The sequence below is a fragment of the Cricetulus griseus genome, chromosome 7 (genome assembly GCF_003668045.3).
Source record: "Cricetulus griseus strain 17A/GY chromosome 7, alternate assembly CriGri-PICRH-1.0, whole genome shotgun sequence".
In the NCBI taxonomy this organism is placed as follows: Eukaryota; Metazoa; Chordata; class Mammalia; order Rodentia; family Cricetidae; genus Cricetulus; species Cricetulus griseus.
Genome location: NC_048600.1, coordinates 32,891,114 through 32,915,475, shown reverse-complemented (window position 1 = coordinate 32,915,475; position 24,362 = coordinate 32,891,114). Strand labels below are relative to the sequence as shown.

Below are 24,362 nucleotides of genomic sequence, written 5' to 3'. Positions count from 1 at the left end.
CTCCACCCTACCTAGATGTTCAGAGGTTGATCCATGCTCACGTGAAAGTGAGCAGTGAGTGCTCCCCAGCCATGCTTTGTTTATACTGAAACTGTGGTAGTGAGCAGTCAGGTTACTCAAGGGTTAAGTGGGGTCTGATGAGCACAAAAGAAACATGACCATAAACATTGCTGATGACAACTGTAGATATGATTAAGTTAATACAAAGCATTTAGCCGCATGTCACTTTAACCATTTATTTATATTTGGAGAAAAATCTTTTACAACTGGATAAAACATTTGCAGGGCAAAGATGTGGTCAAACAGGTTTGTGTAAATAAATGAATCCTGTCTGTGTAGAGATAGTTTTGAATCAAATAACAAAATAGCATGAACTTTAATTCATAGTTACATAGTTGGCTGGAAAAATGCCAGTTTGACCTCGAAGTTTTCCTTCCCACCAATCAAAATGTGAGTCAGTCTTTGATATAACTGTGATTCTGTCTCCGGCTTGAAAATTCAAATCCCCTGGTTGTTGCCCTTCAAAAGAGTACAGTGCTGTCACTTCTATTGGCTGATTCAAACTTCCTAAAACAAGAAAGTGCAATTGGACTGTAAATATTTTAGGAAAGAAGTTCAAGTATGGGTTGTAAAGATAGAAACCGACCAGTTAGGGTTTAATTTTTAGTTTGCAGAGATTATGCAGTGTGTCAGAACCCACACTGAATAATTTCTGCAATGCTCACATAATTAAACTTAGAGTTTTCTCCTTTCAAAAGATGAAAGAACAAAACAGATCCCCAAGATCCATATGGTAGAGTAGAGAACCGACTACTACAAGTTGTCTTTTTGCCTCCGAGGATGCTTTGCTTACACTGACTTACAATAGAACCAGTGCCATGGGATCATAGTAGGAAGCACAGAAACCTGTAACAGTGGGGCCCTGGGTTCACCAGGAAAAGTTAAACCCCCAGGTTCACCAGGAAAGACATTTAAAATATTTGTATCTACATGATACTATTTAAGATTTTGACTACCTGCTTTTTTGACAATATTATTTATACTTATACAAAATGGCTAATTTCTCAATAGTTTATAGATTCAGTAACACACAATTTGATGACTTCAGTGGCAAAAGTTTAGGACATTAAGTTAATGGCTGTTTAGTCTTCTTTGGCCTCAATTCATGTTTAATTCACATTTTTTTTTAAGTGCTTAATTCTTTCAAGAAAAATTCCTAAGGAGTATTTAAGTAAAACAAGTTGAGAAATATTTTTACTAGAAAACCATGGGCTGCCAATGGCAATGCTTGCTCCTGCAGAGTCTCCACTGGTCTCTCAAAGCTGATCAGAGAACAAAAGCATACCATTTGTCACTAAGAATATTTACAATTAAGAGTCTTGAACACGCCAGACATTGGTGGCGCATGCCTTTAATCCCAGCACTTGGGAGGCAGAGGAAAGCAGAACTCTGTGAGTTCAAGGCCAGCCTGATCTGCATAGTGAGTTCTAAGACAGCCTCTAAAACAATACAGAGAAACCCTGTCTCGAAAAACAAAAACAAAAACAAACAAAAAAAAGTCTTGAACTCTTTCCTGGAGATTTTCATAACCTATCAAATTAACTGGAAATTTTATGATTGTAGGGTGGTTATAAATCATTTTTTAAGCAATAGAGTTTTACTTACCATTTTTCTCATGATAGCTAGAAAGTTCAGGATATAGCTTATATCCATTTCCATTACCTGTTAAGATAAAAATAAGGGAAGATTTAAATTATTTTAACCTTAATGTTGGGACATGTGATCATAGGTTTCAGGGTGTATCATAGCGGAAACAAAGCTTTCAAAATAACTTAAAGTTAGACTAGATGTTTTTGTCAAATAGCTTTGAGTTGAAAAACCCAAGAAGACAATCTAAAGTTTTAGAAAGACACATAGTTGAATGAGGAACTTGTTAAGGTTAGGGAACAAATACAAAGCAGCCAATTATTACTAGCTGATGTACTTTACTTGCTAGGTTTGGTTGGTGATTAAAAGTGATGATTAATTCCTTATACCTACTTTTACCCTCCATCTCCTGATATTAAAAACTACTGATGAACGGGTATGTGCCCTAAAGATATGAAGTAGAGCTGACTGGTTCTTTTTCATATACAAAAGTTTAGATTTGTGATTTCTTTAAGATTCCTTATAAGATTACCTTTCAAGATAAGTAATAAAGTGATTGGTCATTTCTTTGTAACTGCAAAACACAGCCTGACAGTAAAAGAATATCTTGCTTGCTTACACTCTGTTACTCTATAACAAGTTGCTTGGGTATGAATGTACATGGGTTCTTGGGATAATCTGTTTCTCATCTGTAATACGTAAAATGTTTAGTCATGTAAGGGATATGGAAATCATGCTGTTTTTTACTTGTATGCATTATAATCATTCACTTGAAAAAGAGAATGTAACCACATTGTAATTTTTATATTGCCTGAAAGATTTTGATGGGGTATATAATCTGTAAGGGAAAGAATAAAGATAGAGTGTGGTGATAAACTGTTTATGATCTAATAAAGCCACTGGACTAAAACAATGACCACCCTGGTAAGATATTCCCTATGGCAATAGTGGCACTTTATAGCTAGTGGTAACTAAAGTCACCAAATTAGACTTAAACCTTGCTAGAAAGAGGGAATTCATGCCTAGTACTGGAAGCTGAGTCAACTATCCATAGTTAATGAGGTCAGAGACCTTACAGAAGAGCTACTACTGCCACTTTCCTAAACCAGTCTCTGTTTTTAAAATTTAAATTAGAAACAAGCTTCTTTTACATGTCAATCTCAGTTCCCTCTCCCTCCCCTCCTCCCCGGCCCCCACTGACTCTCCAAGGAAGGGTGAGGCCTTCCTTGAGGGATCTTCAAAGTCTGTCATATCATTTGGAGCAGGGCCTAGACCCTCCCTAGCGTGTCTAGGCTTCAAGAGTATCCCTCTATGAGGAGAGGGCTCCCAAAGTTCATTTGTGTACTAGGGATAAATACTGATCCACTACCAGTGGCCCCATAGATTGTCCAGACCTCCAAATTGACTTCCTCCTTCAGGAGGTCTGGAACAGTCCTATGCTGGTTTCCCAGCTATCAGTTTGGGGTCCATGAGCAATCCCTTGTTCAGGTCAGCTGTTTCTGTGGGTTCCTCCAGCCTTAAACCAGTCAATTTTTAACTGCATTCTAAATACTTATCCTTATGTCCATAGATAAGTATAGTTCTTGTTACTCATCAAGGTTTCTTTTCGCAGCAGATGGAAACCATTACAGAGATAGTCACTACTGGTCAAAATGCAGACAACAACTGACTGTTGGGTACGCAACCCCTTCAAACAAGGCACAGGGAACATCATGGAAGAAGGGATGGAAAGATTCTATATATAGACAATGGGAAGGATGGGAAGGATGCAAACACTGTATATATACAATACATATATATATGCATATGTATGTATATAAACAAAAATAATAAAAAATAAAGAGGAAGAGGTTATAAATGGGAAAACACAGGCAGAATTAGAGGAGGGAGAGAAAGGGGTAGAAATGATGTACAGAAAGTACTTGTATATGAAAGCCTTTAAAATCTTTTTCAATTAAAACAGATATGATGACAAGAAACCTTATAAAAGTTAATTTCACCTAGTTTAAAAACACTTCATGGAGACCCTGTACTCCTAGGAATATTCAGCAGAACAAATTGAATTTTTAAATATTCTTTTATTTTTATTTTATCTCTATGAATGTTTTGCCTGTGTGTATGTGAGCTACACATTCACACTGTCCACAAAGACCTGAAGAGGATGTCTAATCCCATGGAACTAGAGATACAGACATTTTTCAACTGCCATGTGGGTGCTAGGAATGGAGATGGGGTCCTCTGCAAGAACACCAAGTGTTATTAACTGCTGAGCTATTTCTCAAGCCAAACATGATGAATATAAATCTCATTGTGGATTTAAGAAAATATTTTAAGAATGAGAGAAGTCATCACAAATCACAACAGAAAGTCTATGTTATGCCTTAGAAAAAGCTGAACATTAATTTTTCTCTTAAATTCTCATGGTTCTTTTATTTGATATTGAAATATCAAGTTATCTTAATATTTGATGATTACTTAAATACTGTTACATTTAAACTGCAGTAGAAGCACTTACTCTGGGAGCCAGAATTCAGTTGGACAGGTGCTCGGGATTGCTGTGGTCTTGATGATGGTTTTGGAGGTAATTCTTTAGCCTGGGAGGCACAAGAATAATTACAGAACATTTTAAATACCTGCTTTTACTTATGAGAATAGGATGATTTTGCCTCTAACCTGTTTATAGAGCAGGGTTCATCCTCTGCATTTACTATCTAGGCTCCAGAAACTCATGTATATAGAGTAGGACTGGACATGAGATTCTGCTAAGTGTTGATCTAGTACACACTTGCACTTGAGCTCCCCTCCCTCCCGCCCCAACATCTGTGTGTGATGTAGTACACTCTTGCACTTAAGCCCCCTCTTCCTCTGACATCTGTGTGTGGTCTGCAGGAGGTTGCAAGTCCAGTGACATGGTCACAGGGAACAGTCAGCAGAGAAAGGCAGTGATGACTTAGACTCTGTATCTCAGTTTCCACTCTACACAACAGCGATCAAGTGGAGACCCAAGGAAGAAAGGCACAGCTAGTGTTGGTTCTCTAACACTACCAGATTTCATCTTAAGAGATACATAACTACAGAAGACAAACTATTCTTAAAATATGTGCAAGGTCAAAACTTTAGGCCATTTTTGAGGACTTTACATAAACGAATCATAAAGGAAGCTCAGTATATCATTGGGAACTTGATATCACAGACAGTATGTCCTAAGACAGGGAGCCTTTCCACAGCACCTTCCTCTGCTCTCGTGCTACTTTTCTCAAATTGATGCGTTGTCCTTCATTTTCATACTTTTCAGTAAAGGAGTTGAGGATTTCATAAAGATCTTCTGCTTGAGCAGGCTGTGGAACATCTCCAAATAAAATGTCATATGCTCGAATGTCCTGACAGTAAAATCTAGTAAATACAAAATTAAGAACATTTCTGTAAAATACAAGTATGTGCTTTGGAGGTAAATATGTCACATTCACATATATGTGTAATCACTCTTATGAAGTACATTAGATACCACAAGACTTATCCCATGTCTAATTCTTGGATTCACCCCAAGCTCACTTTCTAAATCAATGAGCATAAATATTGACATGTACTTTGCTTCATGCAAAAAGCATGTCAATACACACACACATTTATATAGAAATACATAAGCATATAAACTGCAATACTTTTGTAGGCTTTATCTTTATGCTTGTCTCCAAAATAATTGCTATACATGGCTTTGTGATCTCTTTAAAATGTTTGTATCAAAATTAAAAATTTGCCTTTCAAGTTAGAAAGACTTGCAGTTCTTTAAGGAGTTATTGTTGTAGTTTACCTAAGATTTAGCTGAGATTTGGGGAGAAGACTGTCAAACACCTAAAATTATGAGTTTCTAAAATGCATTCTCCAATTCCTGAAACCATAAATGGGCAGACACAACACTCTTGCTTCTATAAGATGAAGACTTTTTTGCAAACCTTAATTTCCTTCATTTAGACTAATTCTGGTTTATGTGCAACATAAATGCATGATATTATACTCTTGGGAAAATTGGTGTGAACATTCATTCCTTCAGTGGAATGTCTGTCCTACAATGGCCCTATGGTCACCAAGACATTGGCTCCCTTGGGTTCAAGATTCTGGTATCTGTTAGTTTGATTTCTAAGACCCACTTGAGGAAAAATGATCCAGACACAAGATTAAAGAAGCTCTGAGATAGCAACAAATATTTAGAAATAAAAATTTGAATCAAAATTGGTCTCTGTTTTGTATGGAAGACAAATCCAGAGTGTGGTAATAGGAAATCTTTCACAGTGAGGCACTTCTAACTGACCCACAAGATTATTTGTTGTGTTTACTACAAGGCATGTTGATGTCATATTGTCACCTAGTTGAACGTGCTTATTATAATGCCAAGCCAAGAAAAAAAATCACATCCACAATTAATATATGTCATGATTGTAATCTTACTTGGCAAAGAAAGTATTAGTAAGAAATATGTCACATTTTGCTTATTTTTTCTCTCTAAGTCTTATTTTCACAAACATATACTACTTTTCAATTTATTTTATTTTATGTCTTTTGCCTGTTGTGTATCTATGTGCACCACATGCTTACCTGGTTCCCTCAAGGGTAAGAAGAAGGGGTTTTATCACTTGGAACTGTAATTATGGTTGGTGGTTATGAACTACCATGTGGGTGCTGGAAACCAAACCTGGGTCCTCTGTAAAGTGTTCTGAATTGCTGCGACATCTCCCCAGTCCCAAACAATACTAATTTCCTCATAAAAGTTTTAAATATAGGCCTTGCTATATTTAAATGATTATATAAGTATACTCATAAACTCCTAAACTATGACAAATTTTGAAGTATTATCTTCTCATCACACACTTTAAAAAAATCAATCAAAGTCACTCTGCATGAACTTACTTCTTATTGGTTTCTTTTCTTTCAATCAAACAGCTTCCTTCTAGGGAAATGCCAGCAAAAAGGCCCCGGGATTTGCAGTAAGTGAAGACAGCTGCAGAGCTTCTCAGGGATACGTTTCCTTCCAGGTTCCTACAAAAGATGGCAGAACCAGGATGATTGCTCATCACTTGGCCACAAGGCCTGTCTTCCTAGGCAATGTTTTTTCTTTGGCTAAGCTAGAGTTTGAATGTGTCTTTGTTGGAACCCAGCCCCCATGGCATCTCTAAGAGTTGTTTTCCAGCACAACCACAGGTACCTCCTGTTTTCCTGACCTCACCCCACTAGGATCAGTATCCTGTTGTGAACCCTTTGACCCGGGGTTCTTGTAAATTTGTATATAAGGCTGCTCCACAATAAAAGTGAGAGACATTCTCTCAGAAACTGGACCAAGCGTCTTGTCATTCATGCATATCTCCAGGCTTTCTCCCACTACTTAGAGGTGGCCAAGGGAGGCCACAAGTGTAGGTTCCACTGAGATCAGGAAATAAAGGGGACCCTGAGACATCACCCTCAGAAGCTTGGCCAGCAAGTAAGGAGTTGTGAGGGTGGATTGCAAAAGGTACTAGAAGATAGGTACCTCAACTCCTGAGAGAGTTGGATTGGCAAAAGGTACTAGAAAAAAAGGTACCTCAACTCCTAAGAGAGTTGGATTGGAAAAAGGTACTGGAAAATAGAAATCTCAACTCCAAAGAGAGTTGGATTGGAAAGGCACTGGAAAAGGGGTGCCTCAATTCCTAAGAGAGTTGGGTTGTAAGTGCACTGGAAAAGGGGTGCCTCAACTCCTAAGAGAGTTGGATTGGAATAGAGATCACAGTCAAATACACAGAGAAAGTTTAAAGAGACAAGGTACTGGTAAGATTTCATTTTAACTTTGGATTAAGTAATAATGTTAAGAAAATTATTAAAGAAATATGGGAAATCCTCCTCTGAGGAATCCCTCCCCTGTGAGCTGTGCACCAGCAGCCAGCTGACCCAGCAGCCCATGCCCTTGTCTACTCGAGCCCACAGCTAGCTCCAGTCAGCCGGCAACGATGTGGTGTGCACAGGCTGGCTGGAGAAATTGCCTCTTGAGAAAAAGTTGGGGCACTTTGCTTGGAAGAAATGATGGTTTATCTTGCGGAGAGGCCAGATGAATGGTTGACCCAGATGTTCTGGAATACTACAAGAATGAACACTCCAAGAAATCCCTGTGGATTATCAACTTAAACTTCTGTAAGCAGTTGGATGTAGGCCTGACCTTCAACAAAAATATCAAGACCAATGAGTGCACCTTCTACCTGGTGGCTGACACAGAGGCTGACATGAATAGGTGGGTCCAGAGCATCTGCCAGATCTGTGGCTTCAGTCAGACTAAAGAGAGCACTGACACCCTGAGAAACCTTTCTTCAGTCAGTCATAGTCTCCATTCTTCTCCAGCTGAGTTCAGCAGCTCCAGTCAGTACCTGCTCCGAGCAAGGAAGTCCTCAGCTCCTTCACACTCTAGCCATCCCCCTGTGTCAAGCCACATCCAGCCTGCCTTGTCCATTGGTGCACCTCAGGAGTATCAACACTTGCACCAATGCATAAATCGAAGGACAGAAAATGCAAGGAATGCCAGCTTCTCTCAGAGCACTCAACAAGAGAGTGATACAGCTGCACAAAAACTTGCCCAGGGCAATAGATACTGTATCAACAGAGTCAGCGGTCAGGTCCATGGCTTCTATAGCCTTCCCAAGCCAAGCCAATGTAGTGCTTTTGCCCTCCCTAGTAGCCTGGCTTCACACAGCCACACCAAGGGCAGCCTCACAGGGTCTGCGGCAGATAGTGAGGATGTGTACACCTTCAAGGCACCCAGCAATACCCTATGTAGGGATTTTGGAGACCTCCTAGTGGACTCAGCCATAGCTCCCCAACCACGGCACCCCAAGACACCTCGGTGGGGCAGCCCTCAACAAATACCTCCAGTCAGTGACTATAAGTACCCAACACAAGGCGGAGAAACCGCCTGCTGGTCTGCTAAATCTCCAGAAAAGACTGTCATGGGTCGATCATACAGTGCCAGCTCTGATGACAACTATGTGCCCATAAACCCAAGTCCTGACATCCCCATGAGCACAATGCCCCATCACTTTGCCAGCCGATGAAGCGAGACTCTGGAGACAGCGAGAACTATGTCCCTATGCAGAACCCAATGTCTTCATCCCCTGTACCCAGTGACACTAACAGCCCAGCTCCAAAAAAGAATACTGGCAATGTGAATTACATAGCCCTGGACTTCCAGCAGGTCTCCCTGAGCCCTCATCACAAGCCATCCACATCATCTGTCACATTGGATGAGAAAGGAGAATATGTCAGAGTGGATGAAGAAAAGACCTACAAAAGACCATACAGGAATGGACAAAGATGCGGCAGGCCTCAAGACCCTCCAAAGACGCCAAGCTATGGTAAGGATGGCCATCTCCCCACACCACCTCTCCTTTGTGAGTTTTGTTCAAAAGATGTATGTATGTATGGTGTGGCCACACATGTGTGGATGAAGTGTTATCGTAAATGTGTTACTGTTAACAAAGGAATGCTATTGTGTTGTCTTTAAATTGTTTAATTGCTGGGGAAGGAATAACAGTTGTTAAAGTACAGGTTACTTGGGAGGGAAATTTCTGCTTTTTTTTCCACAGAGGATGAAGAGCTGTGGATTTCTTCCAGAGTGGTATGGTTTCATGGGGCAGGACCCCCTGAAGCAGTGGCCCAGGTGATCCGAATATTTGTTTTCATTTAAATTCGGTCGGTTAGAAATGGTAGTGGTCACAGTCAATCACTTTATAAAGGAAAAAGGAGGAATATGATATAGAAATGATACTTTGTATTGGAACGGATCCTCATTTATTGATACTTTGTATTGGAATGGATCTTCATTTGTTGATATTAGTTAGGTTTTCTAGATATTTGATATTCTTCAAACCTTTCAAAGACCTACAGAATGTATGACATTTAAATGGTTTAGGGTTTTTCTTGACAGTGAGACATAGCTGCTCCTGGCACACCAGTTACATCGAGAGGAAGATGGGCATCTAAGAAATAAAGTTTGCCTTTGACATGGCAAGACTAGACATTTGGACAAGAAGCCGCTCTTGCCTGAACTGTTTGACTGTTGCTTTATAATCTGGACATGCAAGACCCATAGGACAGTGACTGCTGAAACAAGATGGACAGTCATAAAAGGTTCCTGCTTCATGGAAGAGTCTGCCAGACATTCTACAGGACACAGAAAAAAAGGTGATGGACAAACTACCAATGCAGGTGGACACTTTAGAATTTCCTGCTTTGCTGAGAAGTCTGCCAGACACATTGTGGCCTGTAGGCTAAAAATGGATGCCCCAACATTACCAAGAAACTTTGGGTGACTGTCTAGGAAGCAAGATGTCTCTGTCAGTTCTAGAGTTTATATATTATCCTTCTATGGTCTTCGATGGAGTTGAAGATAGATAGTTATAGTAACTCACTAAGATAGAATGGTTGAAATCTTATAGTTCTTACTTGATAACTGTTTTGCTATATATAAAGAAGGGGGAGATGTTGGGACCCAGCCCCCATGGCATCTCTAAGAGTTGTTTTCCAGCACAACCACAGGTACCTCCTGTTTTCCTGACCTCACCCCACTAGGATCAGTATCCTGTTGTGAACCCTTTGACCCAGGGTTCTTGTAAATTTGTATATAAGGCTGCTCCACAATAAAAGAGAATGAAAGACATTCTCTCAGAAACTGGACCAGGCGTCTTGCCATTCATGCAAATCTCCAGACTTTCACCCAATACTTGGACTTAGTGGTGGCCAAGGGCGGCCACATGTCTTGGAGAGAAGGCAGTGGTGGGAGAACGTATCACATGGAACTGCTGTAAATGGCTTGGTGGGATTGCACTGGAGAGAGAAATTTGGGAGCTAGCCCTCTCAACCAGAGAAACATATCCCAAGAGTGCTAAAACTATGGATTCTTCCTACATAGAACACTTTCAGATGGTTTACTGTTTAACTTCCATTAGTAGTTATCATTTTTAATTCTCTGGCATGATTACTAACCCAATAGTCTTTCATTAACAGAGAAGGAAAATAAAATTACAGTGTTATAAACACTGCTCAATATGATTCAACCATTTCACATTCTAATGATTTAGTTTGAGAGAAACCCCAAAACTCCAGAACACAGATGCCCTTTATCAGTTCATAAAAATTTGACTACACTTGGCTTTGTCAAAACTATAGTAAATTTTATGTCAATTCAATGGAAAGCAAGGCCTGTGCTTGTGAAAAACTTTGTTTTTTCTTGTGTGTTCTGGGCTCAGAGTTGATTCTACTCACTGTTTTCTTTTTCTTCTTTATTTTTGTAAATTTCTTGTTTTAGAGACCTTTAATCCTCTCCCAATTGTAGAAATCATGTTTGTTAATCTTTTTTTGTTTGTTTTTTTTTTGTTTTTGTTTTTTTGAGACAGGGTTTCTCTGTGTAGCTTTGGAGCCTATCCTGGCACTCCCTCTGTTGATCAGGCTGGCCTAGAACTCACAGAGATCTGCCTGCTTCTGCCTCCCGAGTGCTGGGATTAAAGGCGTGTGCCACCAATGCCTGGCATCATTTTAATTCAAATTTCTTCTTAATATGAAAAAAGCTATGATTTTTAAAGTCTTTAGAGTTTGGTATATGTTTACTTACCTGCCAAGGGGCCCAACTGCTACAGTAAAATTCCCTCCAAGTGTCAGGTTTCCACCCTTTGCAAAGGCTTCTACTGCTTTGTCATAATTCAGAATTATCACCAAATCGGACACCTGAAATGTAGAAACCCACTCATTTATAAACAGCCATATTGCCTGATGTATTTGTGTTCATCTTTAATCCTAGCATAGGCAGGTCTATCTCTGTGTGTTCAAGGCCACTTACATTCCAGGCTGCTAGCAAATCTACTGTCTCAACAAATAAACAACAGCTCCCCCAACAATAAAAATGGGTATACCTAAATACTGCATAAAATAAGTGTTGATTTAAGCTCAGCTATACCATGTATAATGTAGACTTTCAATGTGGACAGAAAGCCAGATATGGAAGGGATACCATTACTTTGAATAGATAGGGCCAGAAGCCAGACTTGTACAGGTAATTATGGCAAATACCTGTGTGTCATTTAGCCCTCAATAGTCCCCTTTATGTCTCATGACAACAGGAAATGGCAGCTGGTACATTATCAGCTGCACTATCTGCAAATTGCCACACTGGTAACCAAAAAATTAAAAATAGGTGAAGACAAAACATGCTTTGATCTAAAGATAAACTTCTACAAAATCTAGTCTAACAGACTACAGAGCTGGGACTTCAGGTCAGGCTTTATCCTGAGATGCCTTCTACCCTAACTTCGAGAGTGGCTATACACTTATCACTCTGACACTGCATGTTGGGTATTTGAATGGTGTTAGCTGGCTTCCACTGGTAATGCCTAAGGTAGTGACTTATTTTTTTCTCTAAATGAGAATAAAAACTAGAATATGATTCAAGTGACTGGTTAGGTCAATACAACATAGAGTTTATTTTTCTAAATTCATAATGGCCATAGGAAGCCCAAAGTTAGACAAGAAAAAGAGCATCACCTGTCATGTGAGAAACATCATTGGCGACCACAGTGCTGACCCCTCTTCCCCTCCCCCTTACATTGTGATATATTTATTAGGAGACATATTGATTCGTTACCCTGAAATCTTAGCACAGAACCTACCTCACCCAACCTTCATGAGGATCAGATACACACATCATCTGTATCTGTAAAATTGAAGATATAATGACAGTGCTAAGAAATTGGGCTCAAAATGAAAACTATTTGGGTATAAACCCCACTAATTCTCAAACGTTGTGTGACTTTGGAGAAATGATGTTGACAGATGCTTAAGCCTATCTTCTTCTCTGTAACGGTGGCATGATCACATAGCCATCCTCCACTGTCTGAGGAAAAGAAATTATTTGTAAGGCTTACATGGCCACATAACAGTGAAACACAAAGGGCAAGCAGATCCTAAAAGATGCCTTAACTTGCATAGTTCTTTAAATTTTTCTACATGTTTCCTAATCAATGTTTCAACTGATGCACAGAAAATCTCATCATCAAAAAACATCCATGATACAAGCAGGTTCTTGACATATGCAAAAGTCTTCTCAGCTCTTGCCAACTGTTAGGTCCCAAATCCCCCACCCTCACCCTCAAATAGAGGTAACACTGTCCTAAACAGAAGGACTTTGGCCAGGTAAACAATGATGAAAGCCTAAAGGTGGGGTTTCTGTTACCAGAAAAGCAGATCTCCTAAGGCTTACCCTTAACCCTCCAGGAACTTCCCTTAACCTTCCCCCTAAAAGTCAACTACATTGGGCAAAGGTACCTAGTCAATCCAGTCTGTATCAGCCTGCTGACTGCCATATAAAGTATGCTTGCTTTTCTACCGTTTTCCTCATCTCTCTGACCCCCTACCCTACCCTACCCCAGATATGACCTTGGCAGTTTGATCCCCAATAACTCTGCCTATGGAGTGGTCTAGTTGGTAGTTTGTCTGTGCCATCACTTAAACCAACTACTCTTCTTATTTGACATATAGATAACCTATGAGGATTACAGTGTTAAAAGACAGGGTGATTTAGCATTTCTTTATTGTTGTTTATTTGCTTACTACAGTGTCTCACTCTGCATCCAATGCTGGCCTTGAATGTACAATCTTCCTGCCTTGGTCTCCTGAATGCTGAGATTATAGGCCTGTTCTATTACACTTGGTAACATTCCTTGTGTAAATTTAAGCACTTCCTCCAATGATTATATCGAAGGCACCTGGAGGTAATAAAACAACCTTGCATTGTTTGGTACATTCACACTCAAAAATGTAAATTTCTTTTCAGAGATGCTATACTAGTTACTTCATACTGTTTAGTGTTAAGTGCTACAGCTCTGAGGGGAAGGTTTCCCCAAAAGAAGCATTGCAGTTCTGAAAAAAGGCATCCTGGCAGTCTGGAGCCAAGAAATATCACAAAGTCACACCTTACAACAAACCTCATACATGAGATTTATTGGGAAAGACACAAGAGGGTGGCTGCCTCTGATCCAGAAAGCAGCAGCAGGGAATTGAGCAGAAGACAGGCTTATATAGGGTTTCTAGGAGGAGTTTTCCAGGATTATATAGGTTTCTAAGAGAAGGAGTTTTCCAGGGTGGAGATTTCCAGAGTGGGGTTGGTAGGATTTCAAGTCCTTATCTTGAGGTAAGCTCAGACATTGCTAGGTTTTCAAGGTCTTGGATTGGTGAGTTTTGGTGGCTTTTCAAACCTAGAAGTACGGACTTTTTACCCTACGCTTAGAACAGCTCAGGACAGTTAAGGTAAAGGAGCTCTGAGAGGCCACATAGGAAAAAAGTCAATCTTCTTCCAATTGTCCATCTGCTCTGTATCTGATTTCTCTGAAGTAAGAGTAAGATGATCCTATGTTCTTTTTGTGATGCCACTAGTGAAACAGTCAATAGCTAAGGGCACATATTTCTAGAGCTGAAAATGAAAAGCAGAAAAGTATTCTCTGATGAAAGCTGGGCAGCGGAGCAACACTGAGACCGTGTAAGATAGCACTGGAGAATTTGATAAAAAATTGAATGTTTTGTATAACAACAATTTAATTTAAAAGGAGCAAGTTTTGTTTTTTTTCTTTTTTTCTTTTTCTTTTTTTTTTTTTTTCTGAGACAGGGTTTCTCTGTGTAGCTTTGGAGCCTATCCTGGCACTCCCTCTGGAGACCAGGCTGGCGTCGAACTCAGAGATCCGCCAGCCTCCTGAGTGCTGGGATTAAAGGTGTGCGCCACCAATGCCCGGCAGGAGCAAGTTTTTAAACTAAATAATTCCTTAAACATAAGAGCTAAAACGTGACAGTTCCAACAGTAAAATTTGAGGGAAGTATTCTAAGGTGTCTTTTCTTTGAGCTTTGGTCAAGAAACCACTTGGGATCTGTGTCACTTCCCTGGGTTGCTAAGGAGGTCTTCCCATAATCCCAAGTATGGCATAGGGGTAACACTTGAGAGTTGGCAGCTAGCCATCAGTCCCACCTTCTGTTGTGAAACGTTGCTTCCTGTAGGAAGCTCCTTAAGCAGGAAGGTAAACAACTCAAAATAGCTTCAGGAAGTCCCTGAAACTGACAGATTCACTAGGCTCCTCCCTGACAGAGTGAGCAATAAAAGCTTAAAGTCTACCTCAAATGGAAGGAAGCTGGGTGGCAAAGAAGACTCTAGGAGGAGAAACGCTGCTGTGAGGGCTAAAGTTATGCTTTAAGTTTTAATTACTGTATTTAAGAGATCTATAAAACACCACCACCACCACCACCAAAAATGCCTCTAACCAGTGAGCCCCACTTGCCCCAAAACAGATAACTTCCTGGAATGCTGAGGGTTGTTCATGTAAGATAACAAGCCACGTATTTTCACTTTGGTAAGCAAGACAGGCTGTCCCAAGTGTACGGGGTGTGCTTGATCTTATGTAGACAGGAAGACAAAGGCAGGGACCACATAGCCTTAGGGGTTTTGTCTTTATAAGCCTCTGTTTAATATAATTTGGGGTCATTCTCTGTGAATTCCAGGTGTAGACCTGGCCAGTGTCTAATTTCCTGGCCAGTATTTAATGAAGCCTGCTTCAAACTTGTCTCAAAAATCGTGGTAGTGGTCTTATTCTCAACTGGTGTGATTAACACTGCAAAGAGGACTCTGAAATCAGCTGCCTAGAAAAAGCTAAAATCAGAAGAGCTGTCTTGAAGAGGTGTAGATCAACTGAGGCACCTGGGAAAGGTACCCTCCACGCTGTTGAGTATAGTGGCATCTTGCCTTGCCAGTGAACTTGTAGTGGTGGCCACACCTTTTGGGTGTGGTTTCAGGTATGGATGACCCATCATAAGGTACAGTAGGGGCTGGCTGGCACTCTGTTAGGTTGTGAAGAGCATCAGAAGAGCAGAGACTGCATCTTCTGGAGCAGGAAGACTGCTGCAGTTATTTACTCTTATCTGTAAATCCTTCCCTAATAAACACCTATTTATCATTTATCTTGGGTCTGGTGAACTCATTTAAACCACGCCTTCAGGTGAGCTGTCTACAGGTTGCAGTGTGCTCCAGGTTTGAAGCTTTGTGAGCTGGCACCCATGCTAGGGTGGACTTTGGTGATGCAGCCGTCTTTGAGTCACTTCTGCTCCTGTAATTACCCCTCACCCATAGAACTGCAAGTAACCCCAATAAAACTGACTGGTTCACCAAGTTGGACTTTAGTGCTATCTGTATTTTGGTCTGCTGTGGGTTCCCTATCTGGAGTGAGTAGATGTTTAAATTGTATCTTCCCAGGAAAAGTTGACACACAATACTCCATATTCATACTTCACAGAAGCCAGGCTGTCTTTTTCTCTCCATTCTCCCTCATCCCCGCCCCCACACTTCCACCCCTTGGCTCCGTCTAGAAGCTATGTAACTTTTCTGCCAATCTTGTTATTACAGAGGTTCATAAATCCTCATACCTAATTCAGAGGCATGGCTATTCTCACCATGAAAATTAGATATAGGGATTATCTTATGACATCTTCCAGTCCTCACTAAGAAGCTTGAAGCCAAGTAACAGAAGGTGTGAATATACTGTATGAGGATTCTGGAGAAGCAAATAACGAATCCTTTACTCAACATCTCCCAAACTCATATATGAGGAATCTTACACTTAAGCCGCTAGCCGATGGGTATGGAATCTGAATCCCAGTTCAATTGGTCACATCCTTCACCCTGGACTTCAATTCTCCTCTAAACAATGCTGATCCCAGGATTTTCTCACTCTCAGCAACCTGAATCAGGCTTCCCTTTCCTCAGCATGGAGTTTCTGGGGAACTTTTAATTATTTAGTGTCTACATTTTAGGGCCTCTCTTTCAAAACTATTTTAAAAGAAGCATTAAAAATACTACAGAAGATACCTTAAGATGAACTAAGTAATTAGATAAGAATTCAAAGCCATGTTTAAAGAATTATCTTTCCTGCATGTTGATGAAATAAATTCCAGAACTAATTTTTATAGCACTGTGAGTATATGTTTTATGATCCAAACTTTGTAAATGGCAAAAATGTTTAAAGAAAAAAATTATTGCTTGTATCATTCCAAGAGTTTTTTATGCATACATCAGTCTATTTGATCACCAATATTAGCTCAAGGGAAGGCCATTTTCATCTTTGTTGTAGCCAAAGAAAGCAGGATCCAGAAAGAAAAAATGACCTCCAACATCACACAGCAACAGGGTGCTCTAGCCAGAATTTGAGCCAACGTGACCTTCCCCCACAGTGTAGTTCAACCACTAACTCATGTGCTTTTGAAATAATACAGTACAGCATTTAATAAGATGTTTGTTCAATATCTTTATGTTTCATTACATTTCTTTTTCAAGGCCATTAAAATGGAAAAAAAATCCTCAATTTCCAAAGAATGATCTTGTACCTCTCCTTTTGGGTCTTGAAATTTTTGAAATTTAAGCTATGTGTTATTACTTAATCTTTCAATGTGTTCAAAACAAATGGTCAAAAGCAGGCTCACATGGAGTTGTAGTGATAAGAGGGTATAGGGACTATAGAAAGGTTAAGAGGTTTTAAAAAGAGCATTGGGAATTGTGGAAATAGGAGAAGGGGATTGTGGCAATCAGGGGGTGGAGCTAAAGGAAGAAGGGTGGGGACATCAGGACTGGAAGTCTAAGTAGCTTATCTATTGAAAGGAAACTATCAGGAGAAGATACCAGAGGCCACAGCTGCTGGCAATACCACTTCCAGGGTTCCAAAGTAGATTCTACTGTACACAATGCAGATGAAACCTTGAGGAGCAAAACTGAAATGCTTTGTGTTTATGTTGTCTTGAGTATATACAACAGTTTATATAGAAGGCCAAAGACAGACAAGTTCACACAATGGGAGGGAAAGAGAAGACAAAAGGAGAGGAGAGGGAGAGGGAGAGGGAGAGGGAGAGGGAAACAATTTCCACAAGTGTAAGAAGCAAAGAGCATTAAGAAGCCTTAATTTTGGCATGCTGAGTTTGGGGTGCCTTTAGGGATTGTGGCAATGGGATACACAGTCCTCTTACCTCAATTCCTATTTCAAATCCTCCACCAAGCCCAGCTATCCCAATGGCTGAAGGTGCAGACCATTCTGATAAAAACAGACAAAAACATTGTAACACATAAAATGTCTGTCATATGAAGAAAAATAGTATTTTTTCAGAAGACTGATGCATTTTATACTTTAAGACCTTTTAAAACTTAGTTTTTTTAAAGACACTAGGTATTAACCAAGAGTGTCATACTCACAAATTTATGTATCTCATGCTCTAACAGCTCATATAAAACTTTTATACACTTAATATATACAAATATTTGATAATTTCAACTATCAATATTTTTACAATTTAACTGCCTAGGTTTGGGTCATAATTATATCATAGACATAAGAGATCAAAATTCAAAAGTTTGTTTCAATCACTACCAGAGATGGTAACATAATTTTAATTTGCTACCATGGCAAATGGAATTTTAGGATTGTACTTACTTTTTCTGTAGAGAAACAAATCTAGAAAAACTATTTTTAGCTTGGTATTGAGTGTGTTTATCAATAAATGACACTTCTTCTACACTGATATTCCTTTGCTAGGGAACACATCCTAGACAAGCATTACTGATGGATACATATAGGATTAATCTGCCAGTCTTGGAAGAGTTTTGATTACAGGATCCATTGCCTAAATCTCCCAAAGCTGCTTTTCACACCTATGCTAAAAAACCTTACAGACCTGTTTCCTGGGATCAGGAACTTGCCTTGCCTTATTTGGGTAGCCTTTCAGTTAGTTTCAGCAGGTATACAGCTGCTGTTTTGTAAGATGGGGGAAAGAAACTTACTTTTAAAAATAATAGAAAAAAACATAGTGTGGTTGAGAGTAGGGGTGGAGAGGTTGGTGGAGTCAGAATCTCACTTTTAAGCAACAAGTTGTCCTGTCAGTGGATAGCAGACAAATCTGCAGAGCCTTCCTATGGAGACTACCTAGTTCTCTAACAGGCATCCCCTCGGAAGGTGCCAAATCTGTGTTTGGTGTCACTGCTGAGAGCATTTTTGGCAATATTTCAAAAAAAAAAAAGAGTTTCATATTTCCCAATTTTTAAAGATTTAGGATTTTTATTATTTTAAAATACAACAATTAAAAATTAATTGAAGTGATTACATGTTAAGACTTTTTACTCAAGGGCTAGAGAAGGAAAAGTGACTGGTAGATACAGCACTGGAGTTATAATGTACCCCAATACCAAAGGCAACCTTGAACGATGAAAAGTTGAGTTACAGCTGTGGGAAGATATGCTACTGTCTCTGGAGAAACATTGAGACCAACTCAGGGATAAAGGACATGTTTATCAATACCTGTGCTTATTATCTGAAAGTATAAATGAGTTCTGCTAAAAGTTACTGATACAACAATGTTTTTTCTTATATGAGGAACAATACAGGTCAAACTGAAAAGGCACCTAGTTGGTTCTGACATGTGACTAAGTTTTAAATACTACTATAAGCATTGGTTCTTAGGATTCTTAGCAGATGCATTTTGAATTTGTCTCTGAAAAAAAATCAAACAGCGTTTAGTCTACAAAGAAATGTTATAATGCTTTCAACATAATTCTGCTGGAAGAAGGGGGTAGGTTCAAATGTCACTATCTTCCAGAGAAACAAAGAAGTTTACAGGTTACTTTTATAAACAGAAGAATCTGGCTTTTCCACAAAATTGAGGAGTAAGAACTCACATTCAACAAGAGAAATGTGTGTTCAAAAAATGTTCCATAGAAGGCCTACAAAATGTAATATAATATAGTCAGATATACCTTGAGTTCCACCTAGTAATAATCTAAGGCTAGCTTTCCTGTTTGCTTCCTGACACACATTACACATTTCAAGAAGAAGCACATGGCAGATTCACAGGTCATACTTCCTATGACAGCATCCACAACAGATGCAGAACACAGAAGATTTAAGGTCTCTACAAGTACTAACTTACTTCCATCTGGAAGACGTGCCAGGACAATCCCACTGCCTCCCCTGGCTGTCACCAGAAATCCAGCTTTAATGACAGACAAAACTGCAAGTCCTTTTGCTTTTGCAATCACATGGGCTGCAAACAAACAAAACAGCAATGACTAAAATACAGCTTGCAACAGAACTTAGATTTTAAAGATACAGAACTGAATTCATTATTAATATGAAATTTTGTATTTAACAACAAAAAGTGATTCACCATATCAAAAGGTTTTCTTTTTAAACCCATGATCTGTTTAAACTACCACTTTATATTCTTTATATATTTATATTCTTTATATTTAATATATATATTAAAATTCTAATTCTATTTATAATACTAGTTTATTCACATTTCAGAGTTCATTACATAAAATGAGAGTTATCCTCTAAAGGTACAATCTTACCACTATTCACTCTGTTTAGTTGAAAGGGAAGATTTGAGTTTGATGAGTTACATCAGCATATGTGTGAACATAGGAATTAAAACCATATCATTAGCACTTGTTATGTATCATTTCAGGAGTTAATGCTATTATTGATGAAGTTTTGGATATAAAATAACAGTGTCATTTAGAAGAACAGGAAGCCAGTTATTGAATTCATCAAATTATGGGCCAAATTCTTTTTGGTGCCTTTTGCTTACATAAAAAAATATTACTTATAAATACAATTTCCCTATTTTCAAGAAACATCATGAAGTGCTTTAAAAAGCTTATATCATGAACATTTATCTGAGAGGTTAGCTAGTGAGTTTTGAAAAATCTGTTTGCAAATTCCCCCAAACTGATAAAAAACAAAACAAAACAAAAACCAGAGTTTAAAAAGCTGAATGAAGCAAGACTCAAGGGTTTAGGCTGGCTCCTCTAAGTGGAGGGAAGCAAAGCGAGGGATGATTTTCTGCTGACTGGCTCTGGCCTTTGTCTACCCACTCAAAGACTGCCTGTAAAGTGCTGCCCCTCTGAAGTCTCAGATTAGGGTGGCCTAAATGTATGCTTGTTTCCACAGGACATCTATGGAGAAATGCTAAGGAATGTAGAAAGCAATGTAGAAAACAAACATCTTTAGAAATTTACCTACCAGGAATGATCTTATCAGGTCCATTTCTGGAAGTTATTTCTGTAAATTCTCTTAATATTTTGGCAGCCTTCTTTGCTTCTGATTTCAGATTAGAAGGTATAGGGTTATTCACTGAAAGATTAAAAAAACATACTACAGAGGGGGAAAAAACATCTAGTTTCAGAATGTATTTCAGTTTCATTCTCTCACACAGTTAAGCATTTAAAGTCAAATGTTACTAAGGAGAGTAACTTCCAGTCCTCATTTATTGATGATCTCATCTCTGTTTTCTTAAGTTGTGAAATCTTGCAGATGGCTAACACTCAACACTCAAACTCTCACCAATTATGAAAACATGGGATCTTGGGTTCCTAGGTAAAAGGTGGCTGGGCTTTTCTCCTCATTAAGTATCTTCTTCTCATAATTAAATCACCTTAGTGTAATAGAAAGTCGAACTTGAGGATTAACAAAAGATATACTTCATAATTGTCTGTAATAGATATAAAATTTGATACAGTTGGCTTTTCTCATAATGACTGAATCCTTACACTCCCTTTTCCTCTGTTTTGCTATAATGACAACCGAGCAGGGATAACATCCTATTCAATGGTTCTTCTGAATGACCATAATATCTCCTCAACTTCACCTCATAATCAGGATTTGAATACTCATAAAAGCCTTAAACCACTGAATTCCAAAGTCAAGCAAGCTATAAGGTTTTTTTTTTTTTTTCTGAAGAAATCTTAAGCCAAGAAAGTAACTTTTTTTTTTTCAGAAGCAACTAAAACATATGGATATTTCTAAATTTTGAAATAATGTCATACTATTAATATATTAAGAAGAGTTTATAAAAGTTGTGAAGAAAAAATTTACTTTGTAAACCTCATAGCTTCAGTGAACTTAAGATCTGGAAATCATTTTACATATTGACAATTTGTTAATAACCCAGGCTAGGGGCCAAAGAGTGTCATTCACAACTCATTTTGGACAAACTTGAACTGGAGTAAGAAAGCTGACCACTACTTCTAAACTAGAACCAGGGTCAAGACCAAAGCCCGGAGATCAAAGGGTCCCTCCTCTTTTCCTGTTAGAGTATTAGATCATAAATTAATGTCATCAACAACCAACTTTCAACAAACAAATAAAAACAAACATCAACAGAAATACAAAAACAATACATATAGGAAAAGTACATCTAGAAATGGCTTTCTACATTTTCATTCTGTATTAATCCAGGTCTTAAAATTTTAATTTACAAGGTTAATTTGCTAAGTTGATAAAAATCCCATTAGAAACCAAAGAAATAAGAGCACAACTAGGTTTATATTTAGAGCAGTTGATAAAACCTTAGTTAAAAAAAAATTTAAAAAAGAGCTAAGCCTCTCAAGAGGCTCTGAAATGCTGCCTTCCCCAAGAAGCACAACTTTAAGCACTGATGTTGACATCTTCCATCTGTCTAGATCAGTGTAATCTTTCTGGGGCTTGAGTTTTAACTACTCACTTTGTCTTAAGGAGCCCAAGTCTGTCAAATCAGTTAAGTCAGAATCTATGTTACTGGTCAGGCCATTAACCTCTTTAAACAAGTTTTACAACCAAATTATCCAAACTCCACTTCTTTCCCCCGATCTGGCACCTGGCTATGGATGGGGACAAAGAGCTGGGAGCAAGGGCAGAAAAATCTTTGCCTTGTACTTGCTTCCCAGAGAAATTCAGATGTTGGTTTAGGATAGGATCATAGATGCCTGCTTGTCTGTCATTAAAGAAACAGGAAAATTTAATTTTAATGTGTTTAGACTTTAAATATTAACGAATCCTGTCATTTCACAACACCATTTTCAAATGAGTGAATTTACAAGGACCTGCGACTCTTAATAATCACAATGCACAAATTATACCTTTGATTATTATCACCTTTTATTTTGAAACACCAAATATTTATATTTATACTAGGGAGAAATCTCCTGAGAATAAAAATAAAAAAATAATGAATGTACCAGAGTTTTTTTTTTAAACCTTTTGTAAAATTAAAAAAGTGGAAGAGCAGTATTTACTAATTTCACAGAAACTAAACATAGTGAGCCAATAGTCGATTCTCCTTAATTAAGATGCCGTAAACAGGATGGAAGTTATCACGTATTCTATTTTAACCTCCAGCATAGCAATTTGCAAACAACCAGATGCTGCTATGGTATTTCAATAACAGGCCACAGTGTAGAATAAAACAGCACCTTAAACCCAGCCCTGTTATTCTCTAAACTTTGTGCGCAGGTTTACCAACTCATTATGAATCTAAACATTTCCTCATATCTGAAGGAAGTACCTGGGCCAGCAGGAATACAGAACCTGTTCACTTGGTAAACACAGAGCAGGGCAAGGCTTCTGCCCCAGGGCAGGGCATTCCTACGGATAAGGTTTCTCAAGTCTTTGTTCCCTGCTCTGCCTTAGCAGGGCAGTGGTAACATTTATTGAAATGACGCGAAGACCGCACATTTTGACAGCAGAGAAAACTGCTTCCTATTGTTACTGGCCAATTCAAAGCTCTAAAAAGGAACATACAGGCACTTTATCCAGAGGCGCAGCACTGAGAGCATTCTCCACCGGGAGAATATCCCTTCCCAGAGACCCCGTTCCCACAAAAGCCCTACACAAATCTCTGTATCAAAGGTGCAACTCTCCCATCTGTGACAAGTACACAGGATGCCACTTCTCAAAACAACTTGAAACCAGAAGATAGTAAAATATCAGATATTAGAAAAATAACAAGATGAAAACCAATCTTCAAAACTGGAAATGCAGTTTTTCTGTAATGAACTGAAACGTCTGTGATTAACAGTCAACCAAACCTTTCATGACCAAGAGTGTAGAAACTAATCTTGAGTTCTGAGGATTTGCCAAACGATCCGTGGAGTATGAACTTGGTGGATGCGCACAGACAGACCCAGGGACTTGACTGTTTCATTCTCTTTCACAGTGCCCTTTGCAAGATGCAGAGTGGCCACAATACCGACTTGCCCCAGCCGCTCAGACCCGTACTCACTGATGCCCGCCGCTCCGCCCGGTGCCCGAGCTCCTCTCACCAGCCCAGGAAGAGGAAGGCGTTATCCTTGGCCGGCCTCGCCTCCCCGACAGGACCCGCCCAACGGGCGCACACCTGACCCAGGTGAGGGAATAGGGGAACGCCCTGCTTTCGCCGATGCAATCACCAGTCCTATAACCTTGTTCACAGCATAGCTCAATTGCGTCCACCCGCCTCATTCCTCTGGAGCCCACTAAACCACCCCCTCTTTTTAATCGGGGAGACCCACTGCTTGTGCAGTGGCGTGGCCTAGGTTCGGTGGTCCAACGGGGTACCTTGCCCGGAAGGGCGGTACCTCAGAGCAGAGGAGCACCGCCCAGGGAGGGTCCGCAGGCCACCATCCCAGGGCTCATTGGCCGCCCTGGCACGTCCTAATACGCCCAGCAAAACACCGGGCCACCGTGACCTTCTCGGCGCGTCGTCCCGCGTGCACTCCGCCCCCTGTCCCTAGGCGTGTGACCACAGCCCAGCCCAGAGGAAACGCCAGACCCCAGGCCCCGCCCACCAGCCCCGCCCCACAGCCGAGCTCAGCCCTCCAGGAGACTTCTGGCCCGGCCTCT

General features: G+C 39.5%; 1 protein-coding gene across 3 annotated transcripts; it reads right to left on the bottom strand.

The window, feature by feature from the left end:
- Window positions 1-222: 222 nt before the first annotated feature.
- Window positions 223-24,260, bottom strand: Sh3yl1 (SH3 and SYLF domain containing 1). Of its 3 annotated transcripts, XM_027424742.2 has the most exons (10): window positions 23,764-24,257; window positions 20,748-20,858; window positions 19,651-19,764; window positions 17,701-17,765; window positions 11,270-11,382; window positions 6,553-6,681; window positions 4,878-5,040; window positions 4,163-4,241; window positions 1,666-1,722; window positions 223-567 (listed from the first exon to the last, which is right to left on the bottom strand). In XM_027424742.2, coding segments are annotated over exons 1-10 (1,023 nt in total). In that variant the 5' UTR covers window positions 23,765-24,257; the 3' UTR covers window positions 223-376. The 3 variants fall into 3 exon arrangements, with proteins under 3 accessions (XP_027280543.1, XP_027280542.1, XP_027280541.1); XM_027424741.2 differs by having other exon boundaries at window positions 223-519; window positions 20,748-24,260; XM_027424740.2 differs by having other exon boundaries at window positions 20,748-24,258.
- Between the last annotated feature and the right edge of the window lie 102 nt (window positions 24,261-24,362).

Excerpts from the sequence above, each read along its gene's own strand:
- Sh3yl1 (XM_027424740.2), bottom strand. The coding sequence starts at position 20,928 with ATGAAACTGAAATACATTCTGAAACTAGATGTTTTTTCCCCCTCTGTA. Across the intron at positions 6,682-11,269 it reads GCAGTTGGGCCCCTTGGCAG|GAACCTGGAAGGAAACGTAT; the intron begins GTAAGTAAACAT and ends CATCTTTTGTAG. Across the intron at positions 4,242-4,877 it reads TAGCACGAGAGCAGAGGAAG|GCTAAAGAATTACCTCCAAA; the intron begins GTGCTGTGGAAA and ends TGTGCCTCCCAG.